The sequence below is a fragment of the Cryptomeria japonica genome, chromosome 10 (assembly GCF_030272615.1).
Source record: "Cryptomeria japonica chromosome 10, Sugi_1.0, whole genome shotgun sequence".
Classification (NCBI taxonomy): domain Eukaryota; kingdom Viridiplantae; phylum Streptophyta; class Pinopsida; order Cupressales; family Cupressaceae; genus Cryptomeria; species Cryptomeria japonica.
In genome coordinates, this window is record NC_081414.1 from 504,146,387 (window position 1) to 504,158,660 (window position 12,274).

General features: G+C 35.8%; 1 protein-coding gene across 5 annotated transcripts in view; it reads right to left on the reverse strand.

The window, feature by feature from the left end:
- LOC131039422 (protein SWEETIE) overlaps positions 1–12,274 on the reverse strand; it is a 326,474-nt gene that overhangs the window by 41,141 nt on the left and 273,059 nt on the right. For all 5 annotated transcript variants that reach the window (XM_057972185.2, XM_057972184.2, XM_057972183.2 and 2 more), the window contains exons 33-35: positions 9,094–9,244; positions 8,799–8,867; positions 8,417–8,473 (exon numbers count right to left, since the gene is read on the reverse strand). In XM_057972185.2, coding sequence (XP_057828168.2) covers positions 8,417–8,473; positions 8,799–8,867; positions 9,094–9,244 — 277 coding nt within the window. The remainder of the gene's footprint in view (positions 1–8,416; positions 8,474–8,798; positions 8,868–9,093; positions 9,245–12,274) is intronic.

Sequence of the window (12,274 nt, forward strand, 5' to 3'; positions counted from 1 at the left end):
TACTCTCCAACACTTGAAATAAATTTGCTCCAAATAGACCAGATTTCGCACCTCCTTCTTGCTCTCCAAATTCGCACTTGAAGCAATGAGTGAATGATTTGAATTATGAAAAAAAACACCTCCAATATATAGAGTGCCAACCCCTTTGCTCCCTCTAGGCCGACTTGGCAAAAAGAGGTTAAAAAATGAATAAAATTGTAAAAAGGAGGGGCCGACTTGATAAAATAAATAAAAATAAGACCTTAAGCGCTCCACATTTAATTTTAATTTCATAAAAATTAATTTTAAATGCCTTTACAATAAAAGTTCGATTTTTTAAGGCTCAAAATTAATTTATTAAATGCCAATATGTCTTTTATTAAATGCCAATTTAATTTTAATTAATTTCTTTTCAAAGGCTTCGAAGTGAGCAATTTTGAGGAATTTGGGGAATATCAATGCTCAAATATGGTAAAATAAAGAATGCTACTAACTTCGCCCTGGACCCTTGGCAAGGGTCAGGAGCGAACTTTCAATTTAGGCCTTGCATACCTCATTTTTCTAATCCAAAACTTTATCTAGGCATTTAAATGGCATTTTTAATTGGATTTTTGAGTTTGATTTCACTTGATCTCTAGGAGGAAAGTGTTATTAGGATTTTTTCACCCTGGACCCTCAAAGAGGGTCAGGAGCAATTTTTCACTTTTGCTCTTAATCCTTCATCTTTTAATTGTCAACTCTCCTTGTGGGGTAAGAAATGATCTCCTTCACTCATTCCATGCATGCTTGATTTGCTTTTGTAATGCAAAATAAGGAGTTCAAAGATTTTCGCTCTGGGCCTCCAGTGAAGGTCAGGAGCGACTCTTGCAATTTAGGCCAGGATCATCAAGTTTTGGAGGTAAATCCTTGTTCATTACGTTTTTGGAGGACCTTTCCACCTTAGCATAACCTTGCCTTAGTGCGATCTTGAAGGGAAGTCGTTGGTTTTGCAAATTTCGCCCTGGGCCTTTAGTGAGGGTCAGGAGCAATTTTGAGTCTTTTGCACAAATTCTTGATCATTTCAACTTCAAATTACCTTCAAGGCGTAGAATATCATTCCTCACTCCCTTTTGAGTCTTGAAAACAAAAATACCATCTCGAAATACAAGGGAAGTGAGAGCTCTTGGAAATTTCGCCCTGGACCCTTGGAGAGGGTCAAGAGCGATTTTCCTTATTGTCCTCAACATTTGCACTCTTAGCATCTCAATTCCACTTCAAGGCATTTCAAACACCGTCTCCAACTTGTGCCTAGGTTTAGCTTTGCTCAATTTTGGAGGAAAAGGTTGGATATTAGGTTTTTCGCCCTGGGCCTTCAGTGAGGGTCAGGAGCGATTTTGCAAATTCAAGTTTATCCATCTTTTGCTAGCCCTCCAAATTATCTTCAACGGTCAAAACACACCCTTCCTCACTCATTCAAGCAAGATTTTGTCTTAATTCTTCAAAGAAAGGAGAGAAACTTAGAAATTCTCCGTGGACCTTCAGAGAGGGTCAGGAGCGACTTTTCAAACCTGGCTTGATTGCCTCCTTGTTGATTGTCCAAATTATATTCAATGGGTAAAACACACTTGCTTTCATCTATTCCAATCATAAAAAATCACTTTGACCTAGCAAGAAATGTGCCTTTTAAAAATTTTGCTCTGGACCTTCAGAGAGGGTCAGGAGCGAATTTTGCCTTCTAGACCAAAATGCTTCACTTTTCATCATGAAATGCCTTTGCTAGGGAAGATTTCATCTTGTTTCATGCTATGAATAAAAGTTCCTGTCCAAGAAAGGTCTAAAAATGTGCATATAGAGAATTTCGCTCTGGTCCTTCAGAGAGGGTCAGGATTGAAATTACCCTTCTTGGGCAAAACTCCATCATTTCATTATCTTCAATCAAGTTTGGATGCCTTATCACACTCATTTCGTCCTCCACCACGCCTTTGATATCTCAATTTGACCAAACAAGGTCAGGAATGACTCTAATAAGTTTTTCGCCCTGGACCTTCAGAGAGGGTCAGGAGCGATTTTGATGATTCCAACAAGATCCTTCATCATCTCAAGTTAAAACTCCTTTAGGTGGATGGAGAAAGTCGTTCATTTTCCAATCATGTCCAACACTTGGTCCTTTTTCACCATAAGATGAGGGAAATCAAAATTTCGCCCTGGGCCCTCAGCAAGGGTCAGGAGCGAATTTTCCCTTAGTCTCCAAAATTCATCATTTTCCATGCCTTCAAATCTTCAAAAGCATCAAGTCACGTCCAATCATCCCTCCTGGAGATCCTGCACAAAACAAATAAGTTAGTGACAAATATGCTTTAAATAATATTTTTGCCCTGGACCCTTGGCAAGGGTCAAGAGCGAATTTACCCTTTCTGGCTAAACTATTCAAAATTTAAGTCTCCAATCACTCCGCAAGGCAGAGTTAGGTCATTCTCCAGGCCAGGAACCAGTTAGCAAGCCCTCTCAAAACAAGAATTTGCACTCAGGATAAATTTTGCCCTGGGCCTTCACTGAGGGTCAGGAGCGATTTGTCTACTTCAAGCATCATCTTGCTTCAAAAAAATTGATCAAAACTCACCTAAGCAAGAACACACAATTTCTCCTTAAAAAATGCTAACACTTAGTCAAAATTGGATTTTACCCTAAAAACCCACAATCTAGACTTAACTTGAGACCTATTTGACTCCCCTGACAGGCTTACCTTATTTCAACAATCTCAATTCTCGGGAGGACGCTTAACAACTTTCAAAATTTGACTGGACTCAGCTTGAATAACATCAAAAGAAACCCCTAAGGTTTAGCCCTAGCCCAGACAGACAACTCACTCAATCAAATCCCTAAAAGCAAAGAGAAGAACAAGCAAAACAAAAGCAAAAAAGAGGGGGTCCCCATTCTAATGGGGCAATGTGTGAAATGGTCACAACAGGACCAAACCGGAGTTTGTGGAGCTTTGCAGGGGGTTTTATGAGCCATTTCGGATGTTCAAAGACAATTTCCTATTTTTTAGGAGACAGAGAGTTGGCCTGCTATTTTTAGACATCACCAGGAAACCAGGTGTATCATCAATTTCAGTTGATGGATGGTTTCAGAACAAAAAAGTAAATTATTAAAGTATTAACTTTAATGTTTTAGTTAATTAAAATAAAGTATTTTATTATAAAGTTACTTTACAATAATTTAATAAAGTGACTTAATAAAAGGGGGCCACCAAGGGGTATGCCCACTTAGTAGAAATAACGTTGTTTTAAAAGACAGCATTAAACAAAGGGGTCCATGAAGTTGGCACCAACCTTAGGGAGAAAAATAATAATTTATTAAATCATATGAAACCCTAAAAGTGGCGTTAGGATTTGAGGAGCAATAAAAAGACATTGGGCCTTCATTTTGAGCAGCTTTTGACATCATTTTTACAAGTGAAGAGTGGAATTTTCAGAGCTCTGGCATTTAGGGCAAGATTGCAGGTTGTAAGGATGAAAACCCTTGCAATTCAGAGGGCCTACAAGAGTGAAAGATCTCCCAAGGGTCTGAAATATTACTTCAATCAGAGAAATCAGCAGTTGGAGGAAACCTTATTCAGGTTGCATCAGAGGGTATTGGCAGGGTTTCATTATGATTTCAGACCAAGGAGAAGATCTAAACCATTTGACACCATTCTTCAGCACTACTTTACACCCACAGTCAGCCGTACACTCCTAGAGCAATGATGCAGCATTTCAAATTGGGATCTTCAGGGTTTGTGCGATGCAAAGGGGCAGATCAGACCTGATACAGATCTGAAAGAGACAAATCAGACCTTGCAACAAGGCAGATCAGATCTGGTTCAGATCTGAAAAGGCAGATCAGATCAAGGAATAATCAGATCAGACCTGAGAAACCCTATCGCTGGTGAAAAATCAGGTTCAACGTGGCAATTTTGGCATTTCAGATTCATAATCAGACCTGCACCTAATTGTTTTGGTATGTAACTAGCAATTGACTCAATAAAGTTCAAGAATTCTTCCATTGTTGCATGTATTGGCTATACTGTTTATTTCTAGCTTTCTTTATTTGTTATTTCCATTCAAATTGCAAAACCAAAGCATAAACACAAAATTCAGAAAACTGAAAAAAACAAAAAATATACAAACACTCAAAAGCACAAAGCATCTTTCTGGGGTGGTGCATTACAGTGGTATCAGAGCTTAGGATTTCCTGCCATCTTGTAAAAAGGGTTTTGATGTGTGACAAGGAGTTTCAGACTTACCACAAAGGAGAACATCACGTCCAGTGGCAGCGACCACAGGTTCTAGAAGGTGAAAATACTAAAGCAGAGAGGAAATTTGATAATACGATGGACATGATGTCGCAGTTGTTATCCAAACTTAATGATAACAGAGTTCTGCTTCATTTAGGAGAGTTGAGTGAGTCCCACAGCATGAATGACCAATATGCTACGGAGAGTAGGAGACCCACTACTGTCTCAGCACCCAAACCCCTACTGCCGACTTTCATGCACAGAGAGACTCCATAGTTTTAGAGCCAAGAACAACCAGTCTCTATGGCTGAGGAGATTAGATCACATTATGCAGAGAATATGACTCTACCACCTGAGATCCGTGAGATGTTGACTGTAAAGCAATTCATGAACCAGAAGAGGCATAGGATAGGTGCAGCTGGTAGGACAGACACCAGGATGACTCGGGGTTAGAGAGACTTCCAACAGGTAGCGAGTAAAATAATGTTGGCACACTTTGATGGTAGTGATAGATGTTCATCATGTGCCTGGGTACAAAAATTAGATAATTACCTCTCCTTGAGACCTATGCTTGAGGAAGAGGCGATTAGATTTGCCACCTTACACCTTCACGGTCTAGCTCATGAGTGGTTGTATCATGGGAAAGACACGTTGGGGCAAAATTTGATCACTACTTATGTTGAGTTCACAAATATACTCATTGAGCGGTTTCACAGGGAAGAAAAAGATCGTTTAGACTATGAAAAGAAATGCCTCAAGGGAATACAAAAGCTAGCTGAGTTTCATGGAGCTATTGCAACTTAATAGAGCACATGACTTGAAAAGCACTCCAAGGATGCTGGCATGTTTAAACTGAAAATTTGCCATTTTTAAACACAATGGCACTGATTTTAAATGGCTTTGCCGATAATTTTCTCAACACACATGAGTCAACTTGTCCATTACTTTTAGCTACAGTTTGGTTGGGTTAAAGCCATTAAAAACTGCACTCAACTTTGACTTTTTAATCCCTTTCATGCTTTCATAACCCATTTGCCAACCTGAAAGCCACTTTTTAGTTGGCAATGCCATCTAAAATGTGTGCTTGGGAGGTGAACTTCTTAACTTGAGCAAAAGCAGAGAATGCCATTGGGTTTACCCTTTTTGTGTGCCAACAAAGAAAACATGCGACAAAGCCAACTTAGGTGCATGCCTGGACCTTTTATGCCAACTTTCAATGTCAAGGAGAAATACACTAAGGTCTTTGCTCAAAAGAGGAACTTTGGGTGAGGTTTTCCAGCCACATCACCTAGACACTTTGTCGCATTCATAGCCATAGACATTATCAATTAGGAATCTACTCAAATTTTCCCTAGAAGTAGTGTGACCTTGATCACCCTGCAAAAGTCATTACTTGAAAAACAAGACCACAATACAATGACTTTGCAACCTAGCTAGAGAGCTACATCACTGACCTTAACTTGGCACATAAATGATGATAAACTAATGACAATAATGGACACCAAGAAGTGTGAACATCAAGTTTCGTATGGGTACCAACACCTCTAACACACATCATCAACACAAGATTCCATAAATCGAATAGAAAGCTACAACTAAGATGAATACAATGTTAATATACCCTACTCTTCACTTTTACTTCAACCAACACAAACCAAACACACTAATTACAAATAAATTTCAGACTCAATACTTGAATGAATTTTTTTTTGCAGCATAAGTATAGCTTCCACTCTCATTAAAAATGCTTTTTGCCCAAACCACTTATTCATAGATTAGAATGAATAACTTTTACGGATGTGAGGTTAATAATTAAAAATTCCACAAATAAATGTTTGAAAGCAAACCTATCCAAGAGCTGGAAAAAGGTGAAAAGAAAGAAACTTTAAAGTAAACCTATTCTACGAATCTAAATGACAAATCAAATAAAAGTAACTAGAACTGTCTTAAAAATAGGCCATCACCGCCCAGAAATAAATCACTGGAAAAACCATTGCCTAATAAGCCACTGCTAAGAATAGCAAATTGCAAAATAAGAGAACTCTAAATCCATCTGACAATAACTAAAACCCTAACCACCATGAGGATCTGTCCACAAGCTGAGAAATAATTCCCATAGTTCTGTCATAATTAGACTGAAAATGAAAACGCTAGCATGATTTCTCTGACCAGCAAACTACAACACAATTACCTAGGGTTTGAAAGGGCTAAAAAATCTAAGTTGAAACCTTTAAATCAAAATATGGCAAACCCTTAAATATGAAACCCTAACTACAACCTGCCCTGCAAGCTCTGCTTTAGATTGTCACTCTGCTGGTATATACATGAAAACAAGGGTATGTAAACTGCAATCATTCATGGTTCCAGAGCTGCTGCCATACATGAGTGATAACTCCAGTTTTTCACTGCTTATGGAGAATGGAAACCAAGTAGTTTATGTGTGAACACTGTCCTCTAGTATTTGCAGCACTGCACTTATGATCAGACCTCATAAAACATGCCAAAATCTCACATAATGTTGTTGCCACTGTCTCTGAAATCTGTCAAATACTGATCAATTTAGCTTCTAATTGATGAGTTTATTATGTTTTGAAAGTTGATAACTCGCCAAGTGTGAATCTTGTAACTATGCTTGGATCCCAGTCCAAGCATATTTGATTTGAAGAAAATGGAAGCTCAACTTGGCACCATGAATACTGCTGCAAGCTGCTGCAAGCAAATTTCTCCCAGTACAGGGTTTAACAATTCTTTCAGGAATAAACTATTAATCCAAATTGCCTGGCCCACCCATCAAATGGTGATGGATCAGAGAAACAGCATCCGCCTCTGCATTGCTTCAAGTCCAAGTCAATCATGCACTAGATATAATGGAGCTACTACTCGGTATTGTGATCCTTATGCTTATCTTTCTTGCTGACCAGAGCACAATGGCATGTGCATAACACTAATTTTCTCTCCACCTCTAGTGACTTATAGGAATTAATTGTTAGAAGAGGTTCTATAGGAAGTATGATATTTCCAGAGAGGTGTGTGTAACCTACCCCCTTAGCCAAATACATTCTATTATGGACAACATTGGAACCTGCAACGGTCATGTTATGATGTGTTGTGCAACAAGAAAAGAAAAACATTCTGTCAGTATATTTTATAATGTAATGATAATTAACTATTTTGGTTTAAGCTCATATAATTAAATGTTATGTTAGTGGTAGTAGCTAGTAGTGTTGGATATGAAATTAATATGTTGAGTGAATACTACTTCCAATGTGGTTATGTAGGTGGTTATATTAGTTTAGGGGTTTAACAAATCTCTATTATCAATAAAAAATCCTCGTGAGGAAATGTTTAAGATTTTTTCTCCATTTTTATCTTGAAGAAATCTATCTTTTGTGTGCAGATGTCTGCATTATTTTTAATTTTTTGTGTAGTTTTACCTTGTGGATACAGCTGCACTACATGGTGGATGATGCTTTGGTTCTTAATTTACTCCAAGCATCAAAGAAAGCAATCAACAGCACTGGTTTCTGACATCAGTCCTCAATTTTGTTTCTTCATCTGTTCCATGCTCCCTTTTGAGGCATCCTCCTTTTCTATTTCCATAGCTATTCATATATGTATATCATGGCTATGGTTTACACTCTTTGACTTTACCTTATCTAGTTAGGCTTTAAACCTTAATATTTTAATTCTTAGTCACTTTGTAGCACCTAGGGATCAGTTTTAACCTAAGACTTTTCTACTGTAATTGGATGTATTTAATGAGTCCGGTACACTATCTTTCTTTATATTTATAGCTATTCACTTCATTTAACTAATCATGGTGATTTTTTGTCTCATTGTTAATGTTTTAATACCATTAAAATCTTGACTACCATAAGGAGCACTGTGAGTTATTTTTATATTTAAAAAATTTCCTGTGGCAACCTCCAAGGAAATCTTCATTATATATAAAAATAATGGAGATGAAAATATTGTCTTTTGATTATTTATCCCAGTTTAATAGTGACACTCTAAAAAGTGTTTGATTTCACAAAATAACATGAATTAAAGTTACCGTCCTTTGTTTCATAGCAGTCAATTTCCTAAAACCTTCAGTTTTGGGGAAAAAGATAACTAGATAAATTCAAAAATTTCAACTGACAAATAATGCATGAGCATTTAAAGAAAAGATCAAAATTGCACCTGATACTGCTCCATCAGAAAGTGCCCGGGGAGTTCTGGATCTTCTGTTTTCTCAAACTGGAATAAGCAAAAACATCTTAAATCGGTGACTTTCTGACACTATTGCCAAAAATATCTCTACTTTTGTCTTTTGCATATCAGATAACAATTTGAATGCAAATTTTCAAAATTATGACAATGCAGGTTAATTTTCATACAATTTTACATATTTTTTTGAAGTTATTTTTGTTTCCACTTCAAAAGGTCATCAATGATCAAAACAAATTTTATTAACAAGTTTATTGTAAAACAAAATACTCTAATATGTTGATTTTAGAGTACAAGAACATTCAGAATAACTAATAAATTATAATAATGTATATCAACCATGTTTCTACTTTACCTTATCCACTATTGTACTCAGCAATGTTACCCCTAGTGGCCGCATTTTCTCAAAGGTGCCAGTGCTGATCTGTTATTTACAATCGTTTAAATAAGTGCAAGAAGTTCAAATTCATGCAATATAAGGACTTCTGTAAGGACCAAATGCATTTATTTATAATTATATGCTAAATAAAACAAGAGTTTCAACTAGACTAAAAATATAATCAATCAATTGCATTTACAACCCAGACGATCTAATGAATCAAAAAATATATTGAAAATAGTAAATTTATCTCTAATGTTTGCCACAAAACCTGGTATGCAAGAGCAACCAGCTCTGCGAGATGAAGAACAAGCCAATCACCACTAGTTTGTACACCATGAATCATTTTGCCTTTTCGTGCTTGTAACAGGTCAAAGTGATTTTGTTCCTTTCCAACTGCATTAGGTAGCCGACTCAAACATCTGGAAAAAGAAACATTTGTGAGGCACTGCAACAGCTGCATTGGAACATAAATGCTAAAAATTAACATACTATCTGTAATGCAGAAAACTTTTCATCAATAATTTTAAAATTCTTAAGTCAAATATGTAAAATGCATTGATCCATGAAAGAAAATGCTATTTAGCAATTTTCCTGTGAAAATTTTCTCTGATTACTCTGTATACTTTGAAAGGAACAGAGGGAGAGAAAAGAAGGTACATAGGGAGAAAAATAGAGAGAGAAGCAGTGAAAATGAGGGAAGGAAATGGAAAATACAAAATGATGGTATTAGATAAATGAAATTTAGAAAATGAAGTGAATATTCATCCAACACCTGTAAAAACTTAAATGTACTGTATAATGATGTAGTAGCCGCAAAATCTATCTTAAAATCTCCAAGACAGAATTCTCAAAATCTATTAAATACATATTTTTGGAGCCTTACAGATTTATATTTTTGGTAGATAAAGCTTTATACTTATCCTGGTATTAAAACAATATCTAGAATACCCAATGGTCCAAATTACTGCCCAGTTAGTTGTGCCACTTTCAAGAGCACTCATAGCCAAGACATGATTCTTCTATGATCTGAGCAACATTGTAACAAGGACAATATGGTAGATGCCACTCAACATCAAAAGTAGCCTCATAATTGCTGTAAACAATTTTGTGTAGAAATGGTAGAACTACTGTAGGCAACTTTTTGCAACAACTTAATTACTGTCAGAGATGACTTTCTGCAGATACAAGAAGGTTGCTACAAAATTAAATCATACAACAATAACTACTATGAAACCATCTCACTCTTGGTCATTTACAAAGTCTGGTAATGACTGTCCATGAGACTCACCAATCATTTATACAACTTTTATCCAAGAAGGTTCTTGCATCTAACATCTAAACTAAGACATGCCAAGAGAATTTATTGAGACATTAAATAAACTAAGACAACTGACTAGCCATTCAGGGCGCATAAGGAATTAATTCAAAAACCTGTCAATAAAGGCAAAGAAGCACAGTCCTCAAAGGGAATTTACAAGCTACAATGACATGCAACATTTTAGATGGACAGAGGAGCCAAACAGAGTTCTAAGAAATACTATCCCAGACAAGTTAGATATGGTTAAGGCCCGACCATATAGAGGCAACATATAGAATGATTCTTTACAAGAGTAAGTGCTGTCCAATACATGTCCGACAGACAGCTGAGCAGATAAAACTTTGAAACCAGCTTAGAAAATCCGATACAGGAATGTTCCTATTTTGCATATTCAACCCCCAAGAATGCAGCCTTGTGACACTGGTAAAATATAAAAAAAAGAAAGCCACATAAAACTATAACTCAAAAATGGGAGCAGAGTAAAACATCATTGAGGAAGGGTATAATGATACAAAAAAAGCCATTAAATATTTTCTCAACATAGCTAGAACGAAGATATATCGCTGCAGACAGAAGGCAGAATCAGACTAACATTAAATAAATATTCATCCTTGGTCACTGGGACATTTAAAAATCTATTTGAAAAAGAAGATCTTCCAAGCCGATTCAATATGCTCTTATAGCCTGCAAGGTAAGGGATTTATGAAGATGCATAAAACCAGATCCAGATTATAGGTTATATCATAGTAGCAAAAATCGTTTGGGGAAAAAATCGGCAAACCAAAAGTATAAGATTTTTTGAAAAAATCGGATTAAAAAAAAAAAAAAAAGTAGAAAAAGAGACACACTATTTTTTTAACAAACTTAAGGACATTTCCATAGCATACAGATATAAAGAGCAAATGAAATAGAGTTTAACACATGAATTGTTGAAAATACTTTTTTGTTGTTTATATTCATATTGCTGATTACATAGGCAAATATTCAGTTTAACTTTTTAGCAGGGATGTTACCAAATACACCAAATAGTTGTCTAAGTCTGAGATCAAATAAAAGCTAGTCTATGAAGTAACTGAGATCAAAAGTTAACAGATAAATAGTAAAAGTGCAAGCCATTTTGAAGTGATCCAAGAATTTCATTGTGATTGAGGCAAGGAGTTTTGTAGGGCTAATTCAATATTTTAGAAAGAATATCTAATCATATTCCACTATTACAATGCTTTATATCATAGCAACAAAAATTGTTTGGGGAAAAAATCGACAAACCATAAGTATATGATTTTTTGAAAAAATGGGTAAAAAATTGTAGAAAAATTGACACAAACTACTTTTTTTATAAACTTAAGGGCATTTCCATAGCATAGAGATATAGAGAGTAAATAAAATATTGTTTAACCCATGAATTGTACAAAATAGCTTTTTGTTATTTATATTCATATTGCTGATTACATAGGCAAATATTCATTTAACTTTTTAAAAGGGCAGTCACCAAATACACAAAATAGTTGTCTAAGTCTGAGATCAAAGATTAGTGAAGTCTATGAAGTAGCTGAGATCAAAATTTATCAGACAGAGATCAAGCTATTGTTAGGAATTTAGTAAAAGTGGAAGCCAATTTGAAGTGATCCAAACTTTCATTGTGATTGAGGCAAGGAGTTTTGTAGGGGTAGTTCAATATTTGAGAAAGCTTATCAAATCATATTTCACAATTGCAATGCTTTTAATTCCCCGATGACAATTGCTAAGTCTTTTATATGGGGTAGAATTCGACAAAAGGCATTTGTTTAGCTGAAGTACAAGATTAGCAAGCCACTAGTTTTGGCAATACTATTTTAGGTGGAGACAAATTTTAATAATTGTGTGTTGGAGGCTCTTTTATTACAACTATGTAAGCTCGTTTGTTGTCATTCAGATTTATTTCGTGGAGCACTTTGGATATATTGCTCACATAATGAATTGTATATCTTTGTTTGAGCAAAAATTTACTATATCAATTATAAATTATAAATCATATATCTATATGTATATATATTATATGTCTTCGGATGTTTAGTGTTGTGGTAGAAACACTCCATTAATGCGGCAGCCACCAAGGTTCAAACCCTTGTTGGACCATTGAGCTCGAGACCTA